General features: G+C 38.2%; 1 protein-coding gene across 1 annotated transcript; it reads left to right on the top strand.

Moving 5' to 3' along the window:
• The first annotated feature begins 1,848 nt into the window (after positions 1-1,848).
• BPIFB2 (BPI fold containing family B member 2) lies at positions 1,849-17,540 on the top strand. The gene is made up of 15 exons (XM_075846222.1): positions 1,849-1,954; positions 3,697-3,847; positions 6,506-6,610; positions 7,143-7,292; positions 9,148-9,208; positions 9,424-9,484; positions 9,829-9,920; positions 10,751-10,936; positions 11,731-11,784; positions 12,851-13,021; positions 14,077-14,144; positions 14,231-14,282; positions 15,949-16,012; positions 17,191-17,267; positions 17,499-17,540. Exons 1-15 carry the CDS (start codon positions 1,849-1,851, stop codon positions 17,538-17,540), a joined length of 1,440 nt encoding a protein of 479 aa, XP_075702337.1.
• Positions 17,541-19,472: the final 1,932 nt, after the last annotated feature.

A 19,472-nucleotide genomic window follows, 5' to 3' on the forward strand; every position in this document is an offset into this window, starting at 1 on the left:
TGTAATATCATGCTTTTTACAAGAGGCAACCAAACCTATCCAGCGGGAAAGAGTCCAAAACACTAAAATATATTTAAAAAAGCCCTTCTACTGTATGCTGATGGTGAAGCCACCTTTCTCCTATACAAAGTGAAAACCCTTGTTTTAGGATTATCGGATATTAGGTATAAAAGAGTTCTAGATATATCTTCATTAAAGAGGTTGTCTGGTTTAGAAAACCCATTTTCAAATACCATAATATTCTGAGTTAAATGAGCAGAGTACCACTTTCACGATCCTCATCTATTAGCTAGACTGGAGAGTGTGGTGCACCCGGTACATCCATGTATCACATGACAATTTATTGATTCGATTAGATACTGTTTAATGGTTTTTCCAACAATCAGCATTTATTACTTATCCATAAGATGGGTGATACGTTCCTGATTGCTGGGGCCCCTCCGTCTGGACCTTGCCGACCACTAGAATGAGTGTCCCGAGACCCCAGTTTTTCCTCACGGCACAGCTGCAATGAGGAGGACTTTGAATGGAGCAGCGGTTAAGCATGCATGGTGCTGCTCTACTCAAAGTCTATTTGACTGACGGAGACTACTGAGTACAACACTTGGTTGTTTTTGTCAGCCCCATAGACATTGAATAGAGTGGATGCTCGACTGGTGGTCCATTCAAGTTCCGAAACTCCATTCTAGAAATCGGTGGGAGACCCAGCGGTAATAAATGGGTGTAAATAGGTGATAAAGGTTGATTGTGGTAAAACCCCTTTAATGCGTGATTACCCCTGTAATGGCTCTCCAGGGCAATGGATCACTTGCGGCTTAGGTATGCCCCATATTACAGCTGACCACAGTGGGATTCTAACAGTGGGACATTCTGTGACGAACTTGTTTGCCAAAGATCTATTTTAACACAAGGAATTGTCCAGAGCGGACAACCCATTTAACTACACTTGTCTATAAGAGAATTGCATTTTAAGCATATATATATTACTAGAATTGCCCTCTGTGGGAGTCTGGAGACTTGTGAGTATCTGCACAGAATTTAGAGAGATTTTCCAGACTTTAAAAAAACTCAAATCACCTGCTCCATGTTCGACGGTTCCATGTTCCCCTGCCAGTCTCTGTTTACAATGCTGCAGCATGTTTTAAAATGTGCAGCACCACAAACGATGATGGCGCTATATACTGCAAATATACAATAAGAATCAGTTTTTGTCCCTAATATGTAGCGCTCACAGTTTAACTTCCCTGTCTCAAATGTACATGTGTAAACCTGGCCAATTTAAAAAAAAATTATTAACCCAGACATGTTTTTGGATTGTGGTCGGAAACTGGAGTAGTAGACTAAAGTCACAAGAAAACTGGGATAACATACAAACTCCACGTAGTTTTTGTCCTGGTCAGACTTATACCTATGAAGCCATTACTACAAGGGAACAGTGATGTCCACTGAACCACGAGTTGTAAATGCTAAACGGGGACGTCCTGGCAGAACAATCCCCTTCCATCTTCCCCATTATGGCATGTTGACATCACCATGTAACCATGATTTGAATGGACACCATGTAATAGTACAGTAACTGCTGGGGAAATATGTGCCTGACCCTTGACATTAACAGCTGATCACAGGGGATTAAAGCTGCCGGACTCATGACGAGAAATTGATTCCCAGGGCTCGGCATTTAGAAAAAGGTTGTCCTCATAAAACAATACAATGGAAAGTTAGTAATTTGCTTAAACTCAATGCAAGTCCTGTACTGAGTTTATCACATTGGAATTCTGTTGCTTAATAATTATATATTTAACGTTTCTGTTTTTCTCTGAACCCAGAAGAGATCTCACCGAAGACATTATGAAGCTGCTTTTTATAACCGCGCTGCTGATAGTATGGATTTCGCCAATGAGAAGTACTCCTTGTAAAACGGTTGTCCGCGTAAAACAAGAAGCTATGGAGTATGGTGTGTAGTAGTTATTCATAAGGAAAACTTTGAGCACAATGTAATAGTAAGAACATGAACATAAGCTTTTTTTATCTAGAAACATTGTCTGCCAAATGCATATTACAAGTCCACATTTTTTCACGTAACATCAATTATTAGCATTGTTTAGTAGCATATGGCTTATTGTAAAACTGTGTGTAAACACATGTACCACAGATATCCAGGTCTGAAGCTCAGTATAGATTTATGAATCAATTAAGTAGAAATAGACCCTAGTGACAAATGTCTAGAGCCAAAGTCAGGGGTTGTCTTCTGCTAGACTTTTGGGACCCTTAGGCCAGATTCTCACGGGCGTTGCGCATCTCGGACATGAAAAATTGCAGTTTTTCACATCTGAGCTGCATCCGTGCTCTGCACTGCGGGACGCGATGTCTCACATACCCCATAGATTAGAGTCTATGGAGGGATGCGTTAAGCGTGAAAAAATAGGACATGTCCTATTTTCTCACGGACCCTTCACACCGTCCGTTGAAACAACGGCCGTGTGAACGACCACATTGAATTACAAAGGTCCGTGGGACCTGAAATGGATGTTTAACACGCTTGTGTAAATAAGGCCTTATTGTGTAAGAGCCTCGGCCCACTGAGTACTCTGGTACTCTGACCCTGACTATTGACTCTTGTCAGATCATCTCTTTCATGTATGATATAAGCACTAATGTTTCCTTAGTGGGGATGTCAACAGGATTCATAGGGTGCTGTCAAAATAGGTTGGATTCAGATTCATTATTAAGTGTCCAATAAAACTCCTAAATTACAAGTTCTGAGGTGATTTTCAGTCTGAGTTGATTCCCAAAGACTTTATTAGTATCCAACAGGTCAAAAGTAGAGCCCAAGATCCAGCGCTGAGTGTAAGTAAAAAGGAACTCCTGTTCCAATTTTATTGGTATAACAAAAATAAAATGAACTATATAGAAAAATAGTTCTGTAGTATAGCAGAGTACAAAGATGAGAGATGGGTGAAGGATCAGAATAAACCCCGTTGAATTGTGCCTACGCGTTTCTGACACGTCTTGTGTCCTTATTCATGGCATGCATATCCAACAGGTCATGTGTAGCTGGCAGGGAAGAGGTCAATGAGTTTGGTGACCACATATACACCAACATCATTTTGTATAACCCCTCACTAAACCACTCCCAATTTTTTTTCTAATATAAGGAACATGATGTTCAGATATTTAGGAGTCTCTTGTACATCCTTATATAAAGATTATATGCAATGGGACTACACACTGTATAGTCCAGAGAAAAATTCAACACAGTCTCCAGGAACAGTTTCTCACCATCCCCAATATCAAGGAGGTTAGATGTGGTAGATGAAGTATCTGAATACACTTGGTTTTTCTACTGCATGGTCTCCCAGCCTTCACATAAAGTGCTTCTTCGGAGGATAAAAGCAGACAAACATAGCGGTACAAATCTTTAGGTACTTTATTCCATATACTGTAATCGCAAGTAAAAAACACTCCAATTTTTTTTTAAATCTCCATGTTGCATGCCAAGCCTCTCCAGTCATTACATTATATCTTGGTCATCCTGATCCTGTCAGGGATTGTTGTCTTGACAGACCTTGAAAGGCCTAAAGCTCCAGCATTTCCATTAAATAAAATGTTGCATAGGTCATTAAATACTATAGGCCTTTCATATAGGCTCCATTCTGATTGTAAGGAGGAAGATGACATGTGTTTTCTTATTCACAGCTTGCCAGACCCAAAAACGATCTCTCCAGAATGCATTCGGACTCATTCCAATTCCTTCAGTTATAGAGAAGAAAGAGGTAGGAATATTTGCAAATGGAGGTCTTCTTGGAATGGGAAAATCTATCCTGGGCAATGTCCTTAATCTTGCAGGGTATGTATTATATGTAATTAAATACTAACCATTGCTATATAAATATGTTCATGCTTATAATCCCAGAACTCTACTTCATTGAAACACCATTCTGAAGGGTATAACATGGATATTCTTGGCTTATGTACCAATAGCTCTAACACAACTATGTAAGGGCAGACGCTACCACTGTGTACTTCCATAACCTGTGTCCTGGAGCAACGTAAAAGCATCAACTTCCATTGTCATGTGTCTGGTAACATGGAGTATCACAACTCATATGTGCACCATTTATTGTCTTTTCACCCTCAAGAATCCCGTCTATCTTGTCTTGCTGCTAAGAGAATAACACAGATTAATGGAAAAATGATGGTGTGTTGGATACCCCTGACCCTTGGCTTTCTTTTAAGAACTACTCTTTCTTTTCTTCCTACTGAAAAAGCACATTGGACCCAGTCTCCATCTCCTCATCTTGTCTTGGCTGCCCTTGCCTTTAACTGTCCTTAGTATAAATAATTTATTATTATGCTATTTATCTATAAGGAAAAGATAAAAATCACGAAATAATTAAATCTATACATGGGACAATTCATTTGATTTGTCGAGTGCTCCGATAATTCTTCCTATCAAGATGCCGACCATTGAAGGGATATGTACTACAATGATGGGAATGAAAAGTGTTGCTACTATAAAAAATATTATTATGTGGGTTACTTGATATGTAACTTGTGGTCCCAAATGCAAAATCTGTAACAGGGACCTCTGCTTATCATGTGCCATTTATAATACTGGTATTATGTGGTAGAGGGACCTTTGGGCAACTGCTACAGCTGTAAAGCCTATACGGTAGTTCTGTCCCTGTTCATCTGATAGATGATCATTATGTTTAATCCATCATGACTGAGAAAAATGTGTAACAATTTCTATACCTATAATCTTGCTTTCTATAAAAGTCACAATATTGAGATATACTATCTTGCAGCAACCAGTGTCATAATATCACTAAAATTGTCAATGGTTGTTGCTTAACCCCTTAATGACCGCCGATACGCCTTCTCACGGTGGTCATTAAGGGGCCTTATTCCAGGCCGCCACCACCTTTTCAAGGCAGCCTACTCAAAGTCCTTCACGGGTGTCCCGTGCAGTCTGGAGCGGGGGCTCGGCTGTCTGATGACAGCAGGGCTCCAGCTCCAATGGTAGCGATCAAAGTTTCCTTAGATCGCGGCCGTTTAACCCTTTAGATGCTGCAGTCAGTAGCGCCCGCTGCAACTGAGTAGTTTACAGAAGAAGGGAGCTCCCTCTGTCTCCCATCGGGGGCCCGCAAATGTTATCGTGGGCCGCCGATGTGTTACAATGACAGCCGGGGGATTAACAAAGGCCCCCATGTCTGCCCTGGCAAGAGGCATGGCCCAAGTTTACCAAAGCATTATATGAGCGATCAAAAGATCACGCAGTGAAGTCCCTAGTGGGACTGAAAAAAAAATGAAGGTTAAATAAAGGTACACAAAAAAAAAAACTAAGACAATATTTTTCATAAAAAGTGGTTTTATTTAGTAAAAGCGTAAAAAATAAGTAAAAACTATGCATATATGGCAGTGGCGCGATTTTAATGATCCAAAATAATAAAGTTAGCGTATTATTTACACTGCAAGGTAAACGGCGAAAAAAAAACAACAGCAAAATTGATATTTTTTCCATCCCCTCAAAAAAAAATAAATAATAAAGGTTAATCAATAAGTCCCATGTACCCCAAAATGGTAGCAATGAAGTCCTGCAAAAAACAAGTCCTCATATGGCTACATTGACGGAAAAATAAAAAAGTTATGGCTCTTGGAATGCAGAGATGCAAAATAAAATAATTTTAGTTCAAAAGTGTTTTTATTAAACTAGTTAAACATAAAATAACTATACATATTTGGTACTGACGTAATCGTACCGACACATAGAATAAAGGTTGCATGTTATTTACGTTACATAGTGAACGGCGTCAATTTAAAATGCATGGCATAGACAATGGCTAAATTGCTGTCTTTTTATATTACCCCACCAAAAAAAGTTAATAAAAGTTAATAAAAAAATTCTATATGACCCAAAATGGTGCCATTGAAAAATATAACTCATCCCACAAAAAACAAGTTCTCATACAGCCATGTCGACAGGAAAATAAAAAAGTTATAGCTCTTTGAATGTGACGATGGAAAAACTAAAAGCATTGCTTGGTCATTAAGGCCCAGAATGCATGCAGGGGAAGGGGTTAAAAGGGGTTGTACAGACTTAGAAAAACATGGCTGTTTTCTTGCAAAAACAGTGACATGCCTGTCCACAGATTGTGTGTGATATTGCAATACCAGACACAACCAATGGACAGGTGTGGCGCAGTTTCTGGAAGAAATAAGCCATATTTTTCTAGTTCTTTACAACCTCTTTAAAGAAGACCTGTTGGCTTTACTGACATGTCTGTTTTAGTAAATACCTACATTAACTATAAAATTTAAATTTGGGAGTGAATGTTCCTATTAAATTCCAGCAAGCAGAGATCTTAAAAATTGCGGGATATTGATGTAGAAAGTATATTGAAAAATCATATAACTTTTTTTATGTCTTTATGCAGTGAGTTACAATGAAACACTATGTATGAGATCCATGTGATAACTTGTTGCATCTTTCATACAAATACAGGATAAAAATATTCAATGTCCAGCTTCCTGAAATCAATGTGAAGTTTATGCCAAAAGTTGGAGTACAAGTTTCTGTAGATACCAATCTTCATATCAGTGGAAGAATGTGAGTAAATTAGATCCGGCTCTAGGTAACACATCATGTTGATTTTTCAATGAAAGTACCATGTATAAATTATAATGAAGTGGTGCCCCCTTGTGTTTTATGTTACAATTTATATATAAACACTATAACTTACATTACACCAACTCTGAAACCCTGGCAGAGCAGTCACCCATTTCACTCCCCTAAAATATCCGAACAACATACACACACACACTGCAGGTATTGGCCTGATGAAGACGCCGGTCCGGTGTTGAAACGCGTAGCCTCTCCTGTGTTATTAAATACTTTTGAACTTATGCCTGTCTAAAGCCTATTGCATCGATGATCCTAGCAGCGCCTTTGGTCCGTTTTTACCTTACTCAACTACACACTGCAATGGACATAGATCTCTACTGTAATGAAATGGCACCTATGTGAGTTAGACAAGATCAGGGTGCCTTACATGGGAAATTCACTGGCTAAACTATTGTCTGCATTCACTTATAATATGATTCCACTCCATTGGTTTATGTTCTTTCTCTCATATTCCTAGAGTCCTTGCTGGAGAAATTACTCTCAAATTAGGAGCCGGTGTTATAGCAGATCTGAAGGTCACGAGGACAGCAAAAGGATTCCCTATTGTTGAAGTTTCTGCTTGCAAGTCTATATTAGGAGGCATACAAGTCACCGCAGGAGGAATCGGGTACAAGAAAGATTTATATCATAAAATATAATACAAATTGTGCATCATACTATGAGTGATAAGGGTATGGACTTTGGTAAAGAAAAAGGGTCAGATTCAGGACTTTTCTATGAGTAGGTCTTGTAATTCATATAATAAACAGCAGATACAAATCTGAAAACAATAATCTGGTAATCTTGGCAGAATGGAAATAATATGTTGTCAGATTAGCAGATTTCATGGACTACTGTCGTTTTCTAAATATAGATCTTTTAGGAGGATGAGGAGCTCTAGGATGTGGATGCATTGGCCAACATAAACATAATTATAGTGAGAGGGGTGTTCTGGGATATAAAATTAGTCACCCATCCTGTCTGACCCCAGAGACCCCCACCAATCAGGAGAAAGCCTGGCTGCCCTTTCACTAGTACCCAAAATAGCATCGTTTATGACCATGTGGATGTGTCAGGTTCTGCCACAAACAACATTTCTCATCTCTACATTCGCATTCTGGCTGTTTGGCCTTACTCCCATAGAGTCCATACAAACTGGACTCGGGACCCCATACTAGTGATCATTGGGGGGTACTAGCAGCTGGCCCCCCAGCTAACTAACATTTATCCACTATCCTTTTAATATTTGATGCATTTTACTTGAGGGAAAACACAGTTAAAGAGGCTCTGTCACCAGATTTTGCAACCACTATCTGCTATTGCAGCAGATCGGCGCTGCAATGTAGATTACAGTAACGTTTTTATTTTTAAAAAACGAGCATTTTTGGCCAAGTTATGACCATTTTTGTAGTTATGCAAATGAGGCTTGCAAAAGTCCAAGTGGGTGTGTTTAAAAGTAAAAGTCCAAGTGGGCGTGTATTATGTGCGTACATCGGGGCGTTTTTAATACTTTTACTAGCTGGGCGTTCTGATGAGAAGTATCATCCACTTCTCTTCAGAACGCCCAGCTTCTGCCTGATCACGCTGTGACGTCACTCACAGGTCCTGCATCGTGTCAGACGAGCGAGGACACATCGGCACCAGAGGCTACAGTTGATTCTGCAGCAGCATCAGCGTTTGCAGGTAAGTAGCTACATGGACTTACCTGCTAACGCCGATGCTGCTGCAGAATCAACTGAAGCCTCTGGTGCCGATGTGTCCGACACGATGCAGGACCTGTGAGTGACGTCACAGATCTGCACTGCCAGAAGCTGGGCGTTCTGAAGAGAAGTGGATGATACTTCTCGTCAGAGCGCCCAGCTAGTAAAAGTATTAAAAACGCCCCGATGTACGCACATAATACACGCCCACTTGGGCTTTTACTTTTAAACACACCCACTTGGACTTTTGCAAGCCTCATTTGCATAACTACAAAAATGGTCATAACTTGGCCAAAAATGCTCGTTTTTTAAAAATAAAAACGTTACTGTAATCTACATTGCAGCGCCTATCTGCTGCAATAGCAGATAGGGGTTGCAAAATCTGGTGACAGAGCCTCTTTAAATGAATAGGCCTGAGCTGCAGTACCTGACACGACCATGTGGACTAGGGGGTTTCTAAATCAGGCACTGCAGTGGAGCACTGCTTTCTAATTTTCTAGCTCCCGGAATGTACTCTGAAATATTAATCATCTAATTCAATGTTTGCAAACACCGGAGATGGAAACACAGTATGTAAAACACTGTCATTCAGTCTTCAGAATACTCTTTTTTTGAGCAGGTGGTTTAAGTCTTACGGCTGAACGGTGTATATATATATATATATATATACACAGAGATATAACCTGAATCCAACAAGGGAAAATAATCAATCACAGATCAGTTCACCTGCTACTTACACCTGCTGGTCACCCCACTACTCACCTCTTTATTTTTTCTCCCCAGTTTCGTTCCCGGAGTAGTTGATGCAATTAAAGGACACATACAAGCCATTCTAAGTGACCGGGTGAGTGAAAATTGTAGTCTGTTCCAAATTCTTTGCCTTTACTCTAAATGAAGCAGTGGGATGCTCCAATGCATCTGAAATAACAAAAGTAACAACTTTACACATAGTCTTCATTAAAAATCTTTAAAATTGCATCCAAATTTGTCTGTGTAATATAATAAATCCAACTATTTTATCTATGATATGATAAACATATGAACTTTTCTTCTGTCTAGCTCTGTGTATCCGTTTCAAATGTATTCCTGGGCTTTAATGCCAACCTTGGTCTGTTAGTGGGTAAGTTGCACAGTAAGGCGGGTAAAAGTACAAAAAGATTTTGAATTTGATCAATAATATTTGTCATATGTTATATTATTATACATGCAATATATTTAATATTTTAATTAGATAGATTTATAGATAGATATGAGTTCACTTTACTATATAGGTGATTCCATTACTTTACTTTGTCCATGGATTGTGTGTTTTTAAAAATTAAATTCATTCTAGAATTCCTAATTTCAGACAGCACATACCACTCCTCAAGTCAATGTGTCCAACCCACCAATAGATTTACCATATTAACAAAGAATTCACTCTCCATGTGACTGATATATTGGCCTTGTTTTTTTTATTTTAAGGTGCTAGGCCTATTGGCAGTGACCTTGGCATGCAATATATTATGCCTACCCCACCTGTTGTGAACCAGGACTATATGGACATGGATATGAATGTAAGTGGAAATGTTACTTTTTTTTTGTTAACACAGTAAGTCATGCTAACAGAATATTTGCTGCATTCCTATTTTTCTTAAGCTGAGGTTTATGATGGGTAGTAGGACACGGCTCAGCACAAGGGCATTAAACATTTTTGCTCTACTTTGACTATGAAATATATAATTATTTCTTAGTTTGAAGCATTTCTCCTTCACTTATAAATATTCAATCTTACCTTGTGTCCCCGACTGATCATCTTAATAGTCAGAACTAGTAGGGCAAAGCCTAAGACTTCACAAGATGTAATATAATTTTAATTTTTGGGAATATTCCCTTCCCTAAAAGTAAGCCCAACCTGCTCCAAATTGCTAAAAAGAACAAAATGTATATATTTCCTGCTTAAATCCCATGTCGTTTCCACGTCATCAATAATGTGGTTTCCCATCAGGTCTGGTTCACATCGGCAGCACAATGCTGTGTTGTACATGGACAGGGGACCACAATAGTCAAACCATATCCACAATGTTAACATCATCATGTATGTTCACCTGCTTTTGGCTGGAGTTCCTCAGGCCCACCAGGGGAAATGCTTCTGAAGGCCCATCCCGAAATGATTCCGAGTACACATCCACTTTAAAAGTCAGCTCCAAATGGAGTTGTTTTCTACGAAACCTTTGGAAACCGTTATTGTATCAGTGCCTGACCAAACCAACCCTGGCCATTACATTCAGCCATGTGTGTTATCACCTAATGTGAATAAGGAAAATAAATGTGGTAAAGGAAAACTATCAAATGATATACTACAAATGAGATATATTATTTTACCTGTACATTATGATTTGACTAGGTGGAATACACTGTACATGAGAAAGTTGTTGATTTCCCAACTGGAAGCAAGGACTTCACACTACCACCTGGAGCTGGTGACCAGAACTCAATGGTCAACATGGGCTTTTCACAGGACTTCTTCTTCTCTCTGTTTACAGCCTTTCAGACTTCAGAAGGATTTAATTTGGAAATCTCATCATCTTCTGTAAGTGTGAACCTAAAGCATAGTACCCAAGTATGTTTATGTACGGAAAAGACAACTTAAAGGAGTCTAAATAACCGAGTACATCCTGACATAATTGAAAATCCAAAAGTTCTTGGGATTTAATATTATAACTGAATATTATAACTCCTTTCTCCATTCCTATATTCTGAGGTAGCCATTTCCAAAACACAGAAATATATTGGATGAATTATCCTATAATTATACAAATTTTGTTACAAGTGAGGAAAAAATGTGTTTACTAGTCATGATGGCAGTAAAGGAATGATAGAATGACAACCTCTCATGAGGTAGTGGTTATCGGAAGAATTCACCGTTACTTTCACATAGGGCTACCTATGTTATTATCGCCTATTAGAATTTAAAAAGTCTATTGACTTCTATGAGAGAGTGTTTTGGGCATGCTCTGTGACCTTTGCTGAGGTCACTGTGCATTAAGGAGGAGTAGTTGATCTGCCTCTCATCATTTATTGTCAGAGGTGTGATCCTGTGTTATATGTCACCAGCTTTATAATAGAGATGTTGCCTTTCATTGTAATCCTGCCTCTAATGATCATAAGATCACTGCTGACCTGTGATCTCTACAAAACAGGAAGGGTTCACATTCTTATTTTTTAATAAAGTGACAGAATTTTCTGATAATAAATTCCCTTAAATGTAGAATTAACAGATTAATATAAAAACACTACCCTATTGTCTTCAAGCGTTTTATTGTTAGTTACCTTTTCCATAAACTGTACTTTTCTCATTAATAATTTTTGGTTATTTTTCTGTAGGCGTCTGTTGGTAGCTACCTGACAACATCCATTTTGGGATCCCATATACCTGAGGTATATATTTTTTATGTCACAGAAATAATGTGATTGAGACTCCCCAGTTATATACAATGCGGCAGCCAACAACGCTGTGATGTTCGTTTAAAAACTACCTGCCACCTCTTTTACAAAGTGAATCGTGAACAACGTTGAGTACCAAAAACCATTAAAGGGGTTATTCTACCAATAACTATCATATTCATTGTGTAGACAATAATTAATGTTTGCATTTTACATGTTGTGTTTTGAAAACAATCTAGTAAGAAGTTCTGACATTTTCTTATCTAGTATGGCCCCACCTGGTGTTCAAAGCCTATAGCAATGTGCGCATCCACCTAATGAGCCAAATCACACATGCTCAATCAGCCATGCTCAGTCATTCTCCCCACAGCCAGTTCTCTGCATAGTGATCCTGTGTTCACTGCAGAGCAGCCAATAGAAATAGCTTTGTTGCAAGCTTGTCAGGAAAGGAGCAGATCATTTGCAGTAGCATGGCAGTATAGCTAAAACGGCTCCTTCTCAGATAATAAAGATTAAGTTCTGCATCATGACAGCAGATATCAACCTGGCACAAGCCCACTCAGTCTTCATTGTTGTATTTAGTTAGGTTTTGATTGCTTTCTAAGGAAGGTCATAATGTGGATGCCACACATTATATAGTGTATCTTCACTACTCTGGATGCCATGTTACCTATCTGCTAGGAAAGTAAGAAGGGAATATATAGTCATCTGCCAGAGGGGAAGGAGACTGATTCTGCTCAGATTAGCAACAGCATCAAGGAGGATACAATGATGCACACAAAGCTGATAAAGCTATCTTTATGTGCTAGAAACACTGCAAATTACTTTAAAACAGCTATTAACAGCATTTCTGGACTTTTGTTATTAAAATGTTTCATGGGATAACCTCTTTATCATCATTATATTCAGATAACCCATCTAACAAAAAAGGGATTGTCCAAAGTGAGCAACCCCTTTGACTCAGTAATACTGTTTTTATTATTGTAAGTTTTAATTTTTAAGTTGTTTTTTACATTTATATCTCTAATATAAGATTTTTTTTTTCTTTTTGTCATTGTAGATCAGCTGGAAATACTCACAGTCTCTACCTGTGAAGATAAATATTGTGCTCAGCCAAACACCTGTAGTCACTCTCAAGTCAAATCAGTTATTAGTCCAGATTTCTCCATATGTAGAGATGTTTGTTGTCATGCCCAACTTACGTATTCAGCATCTGATGACAATCAATGTGGTAAGTATGGCTAGGATCGTGAAAGCTGTCAATTATACTTTCTTAATGACAACACTAACATTTACCCCATCTAACCTGTCATGCCGGTGGGGTATGTGGACCCACTAGGCCGCTCCGCCGTAGCGGACTAGCAGCTGGCCAAACTGGGGTAAGAGTACCTGGGAGGATGTTCAGTCAGATGCTCGGAGTAGCAGAAACGTGGCACAGGTGATGCTTGGCGTGGCAGATGATATCAGACATGGCAGATGATACCAGACGTGGCAGATGACAACACCACTCCAACATTAGATACAGCTCAGGAACAAGCACTGTTACGGGATACAGGAAGTAGGATAAGGGAACACTGGGAGCAGGATAACAACTAAGGGACCATTTGCAAGACTAAAATGGGAATACAATAACAACAATGCTCAGGCAAGGAGTGGAAGGGCAGAACCCTTTATATAGTCCAGGATGTAAGGGGATAGGTCAAGGAACATTTTGTTGGTGCGCACGCTGGCCCTTTAAGGCCAGGGACGAGCGAGTGCACCCTAGAAGCATTAGAGTGCAGCCGCGTGTGTTGGCGTGTCTAGGAGCATAGTATATGATGAAAAATTTGCTTTGTGTATAACTACAAATAATAGAATAATAGTTATTAAAGGGGTTGTCTGCCTTAAAAGATCCTGGACTCCCTTTTATTAGCCAGGGCAGAAAGCCACTTCAAAGAATGGCTCTGCCTTTGGAGGACCGTCTTCTCAATGCATTATGTAGCCGACTCATTGATTTCAATATATGATGTGTAATACTCCATTTTCCCTGGGGAAATGAACCCTCGATGGCCACTTCCCTGATTATAGCAACTGATCAGAACATTGTCAACTGAGTATACATGAGAACAGAGGTTGTCTATCCTTTTTAGCTCATGCTTTTGCAGATATCCATATATATCTATTTACTTAAATATTTGTTTGCAATGACAATCATTGAGATTGATTAAACCCTTAACCCATAATTAAAGTTGTATTATGGCCTCAGGTTTTGGTAATATAATGTTTACAACTCTCTAATATCTTCAGGGAGCCACTTTACTTGCCAAGTTGGATGTTAAAGGAGGAAAGCTGCAGACATCAGTGTCACTGCAAGGGTATGATATTGTGTCATATGTCTATTTTCTTATTTATATGACTTTGTTATTTATGAGTTTATTAATGTGTTCCTTTTTTATTACAGAGATCTAAATCTTGTAATGGCATCATCTTCTTTTGGAAAATGCAGCTGTAATGTAAGTTAATGTGTCCTGCTTGGTTAATAAAAAGGCTACGCTTCTTGATTTTTATTAGGCATCAATCTTGTAGGCACATTTCTCTTCCTATTTAATCTCTTAATATGATGACATTTTTACAGTAATTGAAAGCCAATCTCAGTGACAATTGAGCAACATACCCAAACTCATTGGAGTGTGAGAAGGTTTCAAGGTGTCCAAGGGTTGACCAGCTAAGACCAGATTTCATGCAGGCTGAAAAGCTGGATCAGATACTATAAATGTGGTCAATGGGGTCAAGGCAATTAGTAGTAGTCAGAAAACCTCAAGCCATCCTTTACTGGATCACTAGCTCAAGCTCAAAATAGCTCTGGTGCTTGAAGATTTTACCCTTTCACCACTGATACTTCTTTAGGTCCATAAACTTTCCAGTGATGTATTCTATGGGGACATTATAGTTTGAGGAGCATCTCAAATGTATGGCTCCATGGTTGTATCACCAGATAGTTATGCAGGCGATACATGCATTGTATGTGTCATATATTACATGTATATAATCTGCTCATCTACAGAGGTGTAATTTAAAGCTCAAGAGCCTCAATCAAAAGTCTGTAACAGGGCACCCCATGTACCACTTATAATACTAGTGCCTTCTTATGTCGGAGAGGGGCCTTTGGGCTCCAGTGCCAAGGTGTGTCCACTACATATGCACCTCCCCTATAGCTACACACCTGCTCGTCCATAAAGTCAGTTGTATGGGATAGTGAATGTAAACAAAAGCACAGGTTGTTCATACGGCACTGGCTCCAAAAGATCTTGGCACAAGAACCAAATGTGCAAATAGAGCACAATACAAAGTTACGTCCATGACTTTGAATGATAACATTCAAAGTCATTAAATTGGGATACATGTTTTTAATTTAATAAGGGATAATGAAACAGAACTTGTAGAATAAAATAGAGATTCAGAACCAATGTCTGGGTTGTTGGATGCATATGATTCTACACTGGGACCATCTAATAGCAGTCCACTTAATTTTTGGCACAGGATTGTGCTATGACACTTTTTAGGTGTTTTAGGTGATTTTTAAATTGACTTTGATTAAAAATGTTGTTTTGTTTTTTCGATACAGCTTCTATGTATCCTCTATACATAGAAGCTGTATCGTTTGGTATGAGCCGATTCCGTCAGTTCAGCTGAACTGACAGCTCGGCTGAGAGCGAATCCTGTGTGTGTCAACTTAGATTTGATAGATATTATTGTGATCCTGTGTGTTAGACACACACAAAACACGTTCTTAACCGAGTCGATTCCATCAGTTTGGCTGAATTAATGGAATCGACTCATAGTGAATAGTGAGTAAAGGATACATAGAAGCTGTGTCCGAAAAACGAAGCAACATTTTTAATAAATGTCAAATTTAAAAAATGTTTAAAATCATCCATATAAAAGATTTAATGAAGAAAAAAAAACTTTCAGAAGTGTACAAAGTCTTTAAAGTAGGTTTCTCTATCAGAGAAGGTGATGGAAAGCTGTATAGACTAAAGATGTTGTATTTAAAAAATGCAGAAGATACGGGCAACTTTAGCAAAATTAATTCTATTTGCCTATTTTCAAGGCAAGATTTCATGTGAAAATATATTGTTTACTTGTTATTTATAATATATATTTTGGTTTCTACCATAGCCCTCACTGCTGGCTGGATACATGCGTACAGTGTTTGAGAAGGCTTATCTTCTCCAGATTAATGGTAAGTAATATTGTATCACCAAAGTTGTGTGTGTCCATGATGGAAAGTCGGCTCCTAATAAGAAGAGATAGGCATAATGGTCATCTCTCCTTAGCTTCATATGAGGGCTCCATAAAGCCTATTAGATTGTCAATTACTTTTATTTAGACTTTGCACTATGTACAAGTCCCAAAAACGTATGTTCATAAAACATACAGCGGTGATATATGAAATAAGGGGGAATTAACCCTTTAAAGACCAGGCCAATTAGAGTTTTTCATTTTCTGTTTTTCCTCCCCGCCTTCCAAAAGCCATAACTTTTCTATTTCTTCGTCGACATAGCCATATGAGGGCTTGTTTTTTTGCGGGACAAGTTGTAGTTTTTCATGGCACCATTTATGGTACCGCATAGCATACTGGGAATCTGAAAAAAATATTTGTGGGGTGAAATTAGCAAAAAACAGCGATTACACCATTTTTTTGGGGGGGGTTTTGTGTTTACAGCGTCCATCGGGCGGTAAAAACGACATTCACCTTATTCTACATGTTGATACGATTACAGCAATACCAAATTTATATGTTTTATTATATGTTTTACCACTTTTAAAAAAATACAACTATTTTACTAAAAAATATGTTTTATGTCGCCGTGTTATGAGAGCAATAACCTTTATTATTTTTCCATCAATTTAGATGTGTGAGGGCTTAAATTTTGCGGGGCGAGCTGTAGTTTTCACCGATACCATTTTGGGGTACATGCAAATTTTTGATAAATTTTTAGAGCTAAGGTGACCAGAAAACTGAAATTTGCATGTGTTTTTTATATATATATACGTCGTTCACCGAGCATGTTAAATGACGCTATATTGTGATAGTTCGGACTTTTACGGATGCGACGATACCAGTTATGTTAACTTTCATTTTTTTTAACACTGCTTTAGGGAAAAAATTTGAAAAAGGTTTTTTTTAGGACTTTTAATATTTTTTTTTATATTTTTTTTAACATTATAAAAGTCTTTATTTAAGTGTTTTTTACTTTTTTTATTAGTTCCCCTAGGGGACTTGAAGCAGGACTTGAATCCTACTATTCTGCTGGCATTGTCATTGAACAAGAATACATAATGCTGCAGAAAAGTTACGGGATGAAAATGCTGACTAAAAATTATTTGCTATCCAATTTAATAATTTTCATTTTTCAGCGGACCTGAGTGTGGGAGTGTCTCTACCTTCATTACCTAACGTACAACTTATCCATGAAGTTATGGAGGTCAAGGAAGTAAGTGTTTCAGTTTGTTCAAAGTGCCCATATATGTTGTTATAATCGATTGCATGATAAGGCAAAGAAAGCACCTAGAAATTTATAGATGTGGCACCTACTGCTTCATAGTAATGAAAGTATATATATTACAAGGACAGAAAATAACTTTTCCAAGATTTATTTACTTTAGAAAAATACATATTTTTATACATATTTTTGCTCGGCTCTAAAACTTTTTTTTTTTTACAGGATTATGCGGTTATGTCATGTGATCTTCAATATGTCAAGTAGATTATATGACTATTCAACTCCAAAGCAACAGTTCACATATATATTAAAGAAATAAACAACAGATATCAAGAATAAAATGTCTACCGCTAATAAAACTTGTGCTGTGTAATATTTTCTGTATCATATTCCTATATTCAAGTACTTCTATGTATAATTTCTGAAGAATAATCCCACATTACATTTATAATCCTTTAATTCGGCCTCAGACTCTGTGGCTAATGTGGAAATACAACCTCAGCACCCCTCATGGTAGTGGTCTCCAAACAGTGGCTCACCAGCTATTGCACTACTTTTTGTGGAAACGGGGTTCGGCAATCTACAAGGGAACCAGGTACATGTGGCATGGGGAAGACACTACTGCAAATTTTTTGCATGCCCTTTTTTATATATATATACCTGCAATGATAGCAGCTAGATTAAGTTTATTTTTGCACTTGCTCCATAGCGATACCTTCCATGCCTTCATCATACTTGACCGTACAACTCCTTCTTTCTGCAGTCAGTAGGTATATTTGAGCCTCACCAACTAATAGTGCTAAACAAACCTCACGAGGTCCTATATAATTTGACTAGAAAAGGGTGTTGACAGGCACAATGTTTTCCAACTTCTGAGTAGCTGCCATCAGGAACACCTAGAGCCTGGATCAGGGGCATAACTATAGGATTTGCAGAGGTTGCAGTCATCTGAGGGGTCCCAATAGGGCATTTGCCACATAAGAGGTCACCAGTACCATAATGATACACGATAGTCGGGGGCCCTGTTAGGGTTTTTATTTCATGAGCTTCAAGTTACAACTCTGGTCTGAAGACCTAAATTGTTTCTGCAGTGAGATCTACTGTTAGATTGTGGTCTACTGTTGGACCCGTACTGGTTTAGAATACCTATACACTTTCCTACATTTATTTCATAAAAAATTGGCTAGAGATCCCCTTCAAGGGTGTCACAATGCAATCCGACCTCCCCGAAATCCATCTATCAGTTGAAGATTCAGATTTCATGTGTCTGTACGGATGATGAGTGACACTTAGTACAGTATGTTACATACACATCAGCAGCGATGACGAAATTACTGGAAACTTTAGGAGCCAGCAACCCATCAAAATGGAACCAGCAGAATTACCCGGCACATTAGTTACCTATCTCCTGGATTATGTCCAGCCTATCAGCTACATCAAAAAGTACAATGCACAATATTATGTTGTATTTCACTTCCTTATATGAGGATGAAGTGGATCAGATTTATAGTTCTTTTTCTATAGAAGGTTTACAATGCATTAACCGAGCTAAGAGGTTTAATCTTATCACCGGAATTCAGATAAGAAAACCTCAGCTAATGCTTTTATTTCAACATAAAGATCTTATATTTAGCTGAAATGGATTATGGGACAAGTTCCAACACACACACACACACACACACACACACACACACACACACACACACACACACACACACACACACACACACACACACACAGTGACCTCATAAGTTTAGTTTCTATATGTCAAATTATTAAAAATTAGTCAATTCGTATATATTTCCATGTTAAGATGTAATTATGATATGGGAAACATTGAATGTCCAGTTTGTCCATGTTATTTAATGCTGTGAAGTTATTGTTCGTTGTGTAATAAAATAATATAATATCCAGAAATATAAATCTACACACAGTATTTATCTATAAACAGGTAAAATAATAGCACATTGAGGCCTCATGCAAACAGCCATATTACAGATCTATCTTGTAAGGATCCGTAATATGGTGACCATCATCTGTTATGGTGTTGAATATATGTACTGAGCTTTGTTCTGGTGCTGTACATATGTGCTGAGCTTGGTTCTGGTGCTGTATATATGTACAGAGCATGGTTCTTTTACTGTATATATGCACTGAGCTTGGTTCTGGAGTTGTATTTATGTACTTAGCTTGTTC

Source organism: Rhinoderma darwinii, chromosome 13 (assembly GCF_050947455.1).
Source record: "Rhinoderma darwinii isolate aRhiDar2 chromosome 13, aRhiDar2.hap1, whole genome shotgun sequence".
NCBI lineage: Eukaryota > Metazoa > Chordata > Amphibia > Anura > Rhinodermatidae > Rhinoderma > Rhinoderma darwinii.

Excerpts from the sequence above, each read along its gene's own strand:
- BPIFB2 (XM_075846222.1), top strand. The coding sequence starts at position 1,849 with ATGAAGCTGCTTTTTATAACCGCGCTGCTGATAGTATGGATTTCGCCA. Across the intron at positions 7,293-9,147 it reads GTCACCGCAGGAGGAATCGG|TTTCGTTCCCGGAGTAGTTG; the intron begins GTACAAGAAAGA and ends TTTTCTCCCCAG. Across the intron at positions 9,485-9,828 it reads CAACCTTGGTCTGTTAGTGG|GTGCTAGGCCTATTGGCAGT; the intron begins GTAAGTTGCACA and ends TTTTATTTTAAG.